The 9,380-nt window shown below is 41.8% G+C and overlaps 1 protein-coding gene across 1 annotated transcript in view; it reads right to left on the bottom strand.

Annotated features, from left to right (window-relative positions):
• Positions 1–1,387: 1,387 nt before the first annotated feature.
• EZH1 (enhancer of zeste 1 polycomb repressive complex 2 subunit) overlaps positions 1,388–9,380 on the bottom strand; it is a 206,709-nt gene continuing 198,716 nt past the window's right edge. The window contains 1 exon segment of the mRNA XM_030221225.1: positions 1,388–3,623. Within this exon segment, the coding sequence (XP_030077085.1) occupies positions 3,563–3,623 (61 nt within the window). The 3' untranslated portion in view covers positions 1,388–3,562.

Raw genomic sequence — 9,380 nt, 5'->3', positions numbered from 1 at the left:
CCGAGGACGGGAACCTCACCGCAGGTGAAGGGCCAGACGCCGCTGCAGCAGACGACATGAAAGGCACAAGCACCCCCGATACCGAAGCAGACTGGCGCAGCAGTCCTTCCAGAAGTTCTGGAAGCAGGGCCCAGATGCACTCGTTGAGAGCCGCCATCGGAGAAGGCTGCGGGGTTGGTGGATCAGACGGTGGCAGAACCTGCTGAGGCTCAGGTGCAGGTACCGGGCTGCTAAGAGGCTGATGCATCAGCACCTCCTGTATGGAGGAGCGATCCTCTCGGCGCTGACGCTTCTCGGGTGCCAAATCCTTTGATGCCCTGGAGCTCCTGGCACCGCTTGTCGAAGGAGATCTGTGATGGTGTTTCTTCACCTTTGCTCGGTGCTGAAGAGGACGATGTGGAATCCTCACGTCTCCTCGGGGTCGGGTCTGACGATGGTCGGTCCCGGGGGGGCCTGCCTAGTAGGAGGCCTTGAGACAGGTGGAGACCCACTCAACACCTCACTGCTCCCAGCGCGACTTGGTCTCTCAGCAGCCAATACCTCTGCTCCTGACGTTGTTGCTTCCCTCGATGTCAACGTTGAAGGACTGGACCGAGCCCCAAAAAATTTCTCACGTTGGGTTTCTCGAGATAGTTGGGTCCGCTTTTTCATACGAAGAGACAGAGCACAAGCAGCTGGGCTGTGATCAGGCCCAAGGCACTGGATACACCAGGAATGGGTATCGGTACCTGAGATGGTCCGGTTGCATCGAGTACAACGTTTGAAGCCACTGATGACATGGAAGGAAAAATGGCTCCAGCAAAATCAAAAAATTCGATTGTGCTAATAAAACGGGGCACTAAATAAGGAGAAAGCCAGCCGCGTCGAAAAAGAAAGTAAACTTAAAATTGGACAAAAAAGACTGAGGATATTAGAAAAAATTGTGATCCTAATCTTTTTTTTTTTTTTTAAAGGAAATGAAGAAAATAAGCAAAAAATATGCGAAAAATCACTGAGAATTCTTTCCCGGGCCAAAAACAAGGAGCACAGGAGGAACCTGCTGCACCTCAACACGGAAAAAAAGTAACTGAGGTACGTGCTGCATGCGCGCCAGAAGACTCTAGCAAAGTTTTTTTGTTCTTTGCTATGGCAAAATGCTGATTCCCGGGCCAACGCAAACGTTGACCCACGTGTGCGAATAAGCAGCCTCCTTGTCCTCGAAGAATGACAATTATTTAAAAACAAAAGAAAAGGGTGATCAAATGCATAGCAGCAAAAAAGTGTGATAAAGTGTAGGCTAAATTAAGACAGATACTAGCCTGCATAAAGAGAAGCTAAGTTAACGGCACACATAGAATGTATACTGGACCATACATCCCAGTCTCTTCCTACACCTCCATCTGACTTATTGCCTTTTTCTGACCTCTTTAGTCTTCAATATGACTAGGAAACAAGATTCAAGTTTAGAATGTACAATATCTGATTATAAGTACCTTACATTTCTAAAAACACTAAATTCTCTTCTGGTGGTTTTCCATCCCTGTGAGGAAAACTAATATTGAAGGTGGTTCTGTGCACCCTCCGCAGATTTCAGCAACATAAGTTCACTGATGCAAATCAAAGGCTTATGTTTACAAAAGTGAACTGGGAAGAAGTGTTTTAAAGTGAACTCCAAGGCATATAGATAAAAGAGCCTTTTATAAGACAGCTATACATGTTTGCAAACATGTCACCTCCATTTCTGCAGACATGGAGCATTAGTCTTATAGAAGCACTTAAATGGAATCATTTAAGATTGACTGTATTTGCTGAGAAAAACAAATAGCTTGCAGTCTGCTGCTTCACATATCACATCTTACACCTTCGCATATGCCATTCTTAGGAGTCCCAATTCCCATGCAGGCAGGAGTCAAGCTAGGCTCCCTGCGTCACCAGCAGGAGAAATACTAAACACACTTCAGTTTTTCATTCTGTACCACATCTGGCCATTATCTACAGCTGCATTAATTTTGAAAATCATATTACATAGGACTCAGGAAAACAGTACAAGAAAATAAAGAATTTAAACAGAGGTAGCATAATGTAAACATTTAGTAGAAGTATTACACGTATAAGGGGCTCTATCAAACTATATTTTAGTTGAAGCCACATAAGCTGCATTGGGGGAACATTCTTACTTCCCAAAGCTGATGCAAAGAACATGGATTTCCCAAACAAGAGGAGTACAATATTTTCAAACTTGGCTTTCAACAGTCAAGAACTTCAGCAAGGTCAGCTGGCTTTTCTCACCATCTGCTGACCTTTCAAATTAGATGGTCCCACAAGATTTCACCTGCTCTTGGTTGCAGAATCCTTGACTTGTCCATCAGTTATAAGACCTATCACTGTTTCAATACAGTTCATGACAGTCTTCCTCAAGTATAAACACAGTTAATTAAAAGGTTGTGGGATTTTAGTCAGAAAGTTACTATTTTCCCTGATGTGGCCAGACCTACTCAGTTGCTTCGTAAAGCGTTCTTGCAGCTAAGGTCTCAAGTCCTGGCTCTGGGAGCAACTTTTTTTTCCCTTAAATTTCCTTGTAAATGTCTGGTCACATCAGGGAATGATTCTTATTTTTTTCTGGATCCTTCTTACTTGGAAATCTTTCTGTTGCAGAAAGAGAAGCTTAAGGTTACATGACTTATTTTGATTTTCTTTTACAGGTTAATTGGGGCATTAGAATTTTAATTACACTGCCTGATGTAGTAGATTGTAATTTTCTTTTGTTTTCTTTTTTTATCAGTCTCTGGTCTCTGTAAAGTAGACTTGCACGCGCTTCTTGTTTCTTTAAATTTGTTCTATGAGATGGTTTATTATATGCATATTTCTGATATACATAAATGTACATAAAGTATAACGTTCAATTAAAAAAAAAGGTTGTGGGTTTCTTTTTTTAAATAAATAAAAATTTAAGAAATGTTCTGGGTGCCACACACCATGTATAATTAGCTGCAAAGTCCCAACAGAATACCCGCCAATACCCCAGCCCTCTGATAAGTGTTCCTGGCTAATTGCTGGCAGGATCTAACTTGATAAAACAATTATTTACCTCCTAAAGTTCTAGCACTATGCAATAGTGCTACACACTTGCAGCTGACTATGGTCCACTAAAGTGCAAGGAATTGCTGCTTTTATTCTTTTTGTGCCTTAGGTGTTTAATTTTTATTTTAAAAAAATATCTAAAATATAGAACAGCACATGCTTTTCTCTTCTCTTCTCTTTTGATTCTCAAATTATTTTACATAGCTGCTCATAACAAACTGTGTTCCTTCTGAAATAAAATACCCCGTCTTACATGTAGACAAACCTCTTCCTTCAATACATTCAGAATTTCCTCATGGTGGAACATTACAACATAATGCACCCATGGTGCATGCATAGTGTGTATGTGTAATACATGTATATAAATACATTTATTACACACACATATGTACAAATACACATAAATACACTCTCACAAAGTGAAGGACATTTTAGCAGCAATGATTAAAGCATTAAAGCAAATACAGCAAAGTGCATGGAAATCTACCGCATAAAATGGCAATTATATAATATCTGTTTCCCTTTCTATTCCGACATACTTAAGGGCATCAGCTTGGCTGTACCTGCAAAAGAAAAGGATCTCTCTGTAAAATGGAGTTAAGAACTGTTTTGGCATTCTAACAACATGCATCATTAGCAATTTAAAATCTCTAAGTCCCTGGGTTCCATGGGTGTGAATCCCAGTAGAGTCCCTGTGACAGAAGTTAGCTCACCACTACTTTGAACTGATTCACATTAGTCCATGACTGTAAACTGTTTTAACAATCTCTGATAAAGGAGAAATTAGACCTTACCTGCTAATTTTCTTTCCTTGAGACCTCCAGACATGCAGGCATACTTTCCCTTACTAGCAGATGGAGACAGAGACTTCCTGACTGAATTACATCACTCTACATAGAGAGACCAGTGGGCAGTATTCACCTAGTCATTATTTCATTAACAGAGCCATGAGAGAAAACAACTTCTCCAGACCAGGGGCAAAAGACAACAGATAGACATAAAGCCATTATTTTTTTACAAACAATGACAACTCTGTAGAATGATGATACCAAACAGACTATTGGGACCACGTGACCCCTCACCCCTCTTATCTAGCTCTTCCCTATGAAGTATACAGGCAGGTTCTGGACTGATCTGAAGGTATTCAAGGAAATAAAATAGGTAAAGCCTAATATCTCCTTCCACATCATCCCTCCCAATCAGTCCAGATTTATGGGAAGTACTAAAGCAGTATCTACTTAGGGAGGAAAACCACAGCACCTGCTGACAGTATGTTCAAAAATTATATATTTTATATTTATATTTATTGCATTTGTATCCCACATTTTCCCACCTCTTTGCAGGCTCAATGTGGCTTACAATACATCATGGATAGTGAAAATGAGGAGAGGTTAAACATTTGGAGTTACAGAAGGGTTTGGGTTGAATGGTAATGGAATACATAAAAGAAACATAAGGCATGAGGTACAGCTTCAGTAAGTTTATGGTTACTATAAGCTTTCTACATCAATAGTTTCTTTGAATTTTCTTTATACAAAAACATAACTGGGTTGTATTTGGCTGAGTGTGGGGGTTCCTGCTTCTGTAGGACTCTTGCTGCAGATGAATCTGTTTGGTACTGTTACGTCACACTGTTTTGTACAATGTATATTTGCTGGATTCATTAATAAACGTCTGGTTTAAATTTAAAAAAAAATAATGATAGTGAAGGCTCAGCATAGATCCCTGGTGACACACCAACAGTGGCATGGGGGGAGTTATTCAGTGTTTTGCAAAGAGCAAAAGAATATGACTAAAGTGACGTGTGCCTCTACCACCATTCCACCAGTTCCTATGTCACTCCCACATTAGTATCGAAAGCCATTAGCAATACATGACTTCTCAAAACTAGAAAAAGCTACTTTGCTATCCAACTAGCACAGTGGTAACTCCTAGATAAATGCACCGCCATGTATGTTAGACTTAGGTTCTATTCTAAAACACCATTATCCCCTACCATACTAGTGGTATCACAACAGTGACACCTAGTGGTCAAGCCAAGGGTTCAAGTTCACGAAAACCACATTCTAGGACTCAAAGCCATGTTAGAAGCAAGCCTTTAAAAACATCCAAAGTCAAAATCCAAAATCAAACGAAAGTGCAACCTCAAACAAAATACAGACTATTCCTACATACAGCATTTAAAGCTCAGTTTTTGCTAGGTAATATACGTCCTAACAATATAACCTATAAAATAGGCCTAGATCGCACCTATAGGGAGCGGTCTGTTTTGAAAATACTGTATAACGTTAAAACATCAGTTGAAAAACCGTTGACAAAATTAGTATTAAAAAAAAAACAGCTTCTAATACCATACCTGTCTAGCAAACCAGGAATACAGAACCTCACATACCCAAATGAGAAAGCACTTGTTTTAAGGGGGGGGGGGGGGGGGTGAGGAAGAGGAGAGAACTAGAAATATGTCTACACTCCGTATTAGCCTCGATAAGCCTGCAACAGTGTTGTACAAGAATATTTTTTTTCTAAGTTCCCTTGAGTATTTTTGAAGAAAGCCGGTTGCGACAAAAATGGCGGACGCAAAGAAAACAGAAGACTACAGGGAACACGCGAAAGACGACTCGTGGGCCAGCATTAGGAGAGAGAACCAAAGCCTACGGCAACTGATTACTAAACTCTGGACAAAATTATTTTCGCTCCAAGAAAAAAATGAAAGTCACTAAGAAATACCAATTCACCTATAGACAGCACATTAACCGGCTCCACGTGTAAGGTAAGTGCAGTAACCGCCCCCCAGAATCAGGGTTTCAAGGGCTAAAAGATGCAGAATAACTTTCAAAATTCAGAGGACCACCCACAGATTAACTCGCGATAGAGAACTAATGGCCGCCGCTCATAGTCACGAAAAATAATCAAAACTAATCATTCTATATAATAAAATAAAGTTAGGTAGCTTCTTAAACAAAACCCATACTTATTTCTTTAAAATAAAAAACAATCTTTTAAAGCGAGCGCCATAATTACAAAAGGCGGGAGCGAAAACGTCTCACCCATAACGCCACACATCCTGAACACCAACCCAACGCTCGCCATTACTAAGAATCAATCTGTCAAGTCTTGTCAAGTCTTGTCAAGTCTGTTTGTCCAGCCTAAACTACTTTTTTTAAATTAAAATTTTCAAAGTAAACACTGTACAGAGAAACTCAAAGGAATAGGAATAATACAATAAATGTGACCCTTAATAGAAAATGATTATCCCCAATATTAGACCTCAAAAAGGGAGGAGGAGGATTATATATAGGAACGCAATATAGAGACAGAAAAAAAGAAAACTGTCATGTCCCCTACCTCAACGCAAGCGGCGTCCTCGGGCTGCGCAGGGTCCCGTCGACATGCACACTTGACTGGCACAGCCCTGAGCCATGTGTGTAGTTCTTCTCTGGCTGCAGGCTCCTTGATTGCTTTGCTTCCATGCACCTGGCTCTGCTCTTCCTCTGCCTGGCTTCCCTTGCTTCTCTCCTATTGGTCTTCCAGTTCCTCCTTCCCCTGCTCTTGTCCTATGGCTGTGCCCCTTCTCCCTGCTGATGTCAGATGCCAGCACTTTATCAGTTGAGCTCTCCCTAGACTCCTTGCTTCGGCTTCTACTTTGGTGTTACGTGTTCAGTAGTGTGCTTCTCCTCTACTTTGTTCTTCGTTTCTGACTCTGCCTGTATCTGGATTACTCTTGTGTCTGCTGCCTGCCTACTGACTTTGCCTGTACCTGGATTACTCTCGTGTCTGCTGCCTGCCAACTGACCTTGCCTGTACCTGGATTACTCTCGTACCTGCTGCCTGACTACTGACCTTGCCTATACCTGGATTACTCTCGTACCTGCTGCCTGCCTACTGACCTTGCCTGTACCTGGATTACTCTCGTACCTGCTGCCTGCCTACTGACTCTGCCTGTACCTGGATCACTCTCTTGCCTGCTGCCTGCCTACTGACTCTGCCTGTACCTGGATCACTCTCTTGCCTGCTGCCTGTCTGGCCGTCACGTTCATCACCCCGCTTCCTGCTCCATCTTGTAGGCCCTGCAGGCCGCCCACACCTAGGGGCTCAACCTCTGGGGAATGGCGGTCAGCGCAGGTGAAACCCGGGGTTGGACGGCCGCCAAGCAGAACCTGGTTCGAGTACTGGGCTCGGCAGCGCTCTACTTGGTACAAGAACTCACAGGTCTGACAAAAAGGCAAATGGTGAGATGTTCCAGTTTAACTATTAATCCCAACATTTCTTAAGATTCAGTTCAAATTCTCTTACAATCCAAGAAGACTCTTAATTGTTCAGGAAGGGAAAAAATATATATCTAGCTCCAGAGTATTGACAAAACGTTCACAAAGATGTCTTTGTTGAAAGTGAAATTTAGCCCCTAAATTTATAGTTTCTTGTCTCATCAAAAGAAAAGCTTTACATCTTTCTTGAGTAGCTTTAGCTAATCTGGAAATAGCCAGATCTTTTGGCCCAAAATGTTTGAGAATTCCTAAAATAAAGACATAGGTGCTCATTTTCAAAGCACATAGACTTACAAAGTTACGTGGAGTGGCATTTTCGATATGATGTCTAGTCAGACTATGGAGGTTTTGCACTAAATGTCCCAAATCCGAGTAGCAAATGTAACCATTTTTGAAAAAGCAAAACATTATTTTTTTTTTGTTGAAAAATACCATTTGTGACAAGGTTTTGTGCTCTGTGCATTTACCTGAGAAGTTCTGAGAGAAGAGGGCATTTCTCTGGTAAGTGAACACTATTTTGCATTGTGCTTTGGGAACTTAAAAGATTGGGGTTTAAAGGAGGAATTGTTGGTTAGTGATAGGAAGAATAAAAATATAAAAGAGCAAACTTTATCATCTAATCTCCATACTCTTTTCCCCCTAGTTTTAAAACTTGAACTTTGTACCACAGCATTAACAGATAGCCTCTAACAGGCACTGCAGGACCTAGTTTAGTCAACTGCATACTGCTTGCTGTTTATTGGCGTCCATTTTGCAGCACGTTTTTACTATGGAGACTCAAGACAGAAATTCAGAATATGCAAACTTCCTTTTCGATTCAGATTTAAGCTTTAAAATCTCAATTCTCAAAGGGTATTGGGGATTCTATCCAAAGATGGTCAGATATTGCTTAACTGCCGGCAAAACTAACTGAACATGAAAATGAGAAATTATGTCTTACCTGATAATTTTCTTTCCTTTAGGTGAAGCAGATGAATCCACTGAGCTGATGTGTTATATGGGACATCATGCTCCTAGCTCATCAAATATTCAAATAACAAAGCTGAAGGAAACCAAAGAGTCAAGAGCACACTTACAGGAACTTTCTCCTTCCCCACAATAACACTATGAAAAATCTGCAAAAAACAGCAGCAACCAAAACCAACCCACAACAAGATCCCTTGAACAGCAGCAACTCTCGCAACAAGAAATGAAAAAGCCTCTTATTCTCCTCAGAAATCAGAGAAAACTAGGGTGGGCCTCTGTATTCATCTGCTGTGCCTAAAGGAAAGAAAATTATCAGGTAAGACATAATTTATCGTTCCTTAGTGCCAGCAGCAGTCCTTAAGTAGGGTGGGATCATGAAGTCCCCGCAGAAAGTACTTCCGCTCCAAATGCAGTCTCCGAACGAAGCGCCACATGAAGACGGTAATGCCTTGAACAAGTGTGAACTGATGACCATGTTGCTGTTCTGCAAACCTCGAGCAACAGCAGGAGCTGAGCCTCCGCCCAAGAGGATGCCAAAGCCCTAGTAGAGTGTTCCAGAAAGTGAAGGGGAACCTGCTTACTCTCCACCAAATAAGCCGCCTCAATAGCCTCTTTCAGCCATCAGGCAATCATGGCCTTGGACACTGTGTCCCCTTTCCGTGAACCTGCAGACAGTACAAATAAGTGATCTGTTCTGCAAAAATCATTAGTAGCCTCCAAATAGCATAGGGGAACCTAGTGCACATCCAAAAGGAGTAAGGAAGAAAAATCCCACAGGTATGCCTTTCTCTGAAAGGCAGGCAAAAACATCGCCTGATTGAGATGAAAAGGTGCAACCATCTTAGGCAAAAAGGAAGGAACGGTATGAACCGTCACCCTTCCAGAGAAAAATGGACAAAGGGTCCCCAACAAGAGAGCACCTGAAGCTCTGACACTCAGCGTGCAGAGGTAATGGCAACCAGAAAAACAGTCTTCAACGTCAGATCTTTCAACGTAGATCGTTTCAACAATTCAGAGGGTGATTTCTTTAGCGCCCTCAACACCAGGGTGCTGGGCTCGATGGACCCTTGGTCTGTCCCAGCATGCCAA

Source organism: Microcaecilia unicolor, chromosome 12 (assembly GCF_901765095.1).
Source record: "Microcaecilia unicolor chromosome 12, aMicUni1.1, whole genome shotgun sequence".
Lineage (NCBI taxonomy): Eukaryota > Metazoa > Chordata > Amphibia > Gymnophiona > Siphonopidae > Microcaecilia > Microcaecilia unicolor.
The sequence above is the reverse complement of the archived record's forward strand: the minus strand, read 5'-3'. Positions and strand labels throughout refer to the sequence as shown.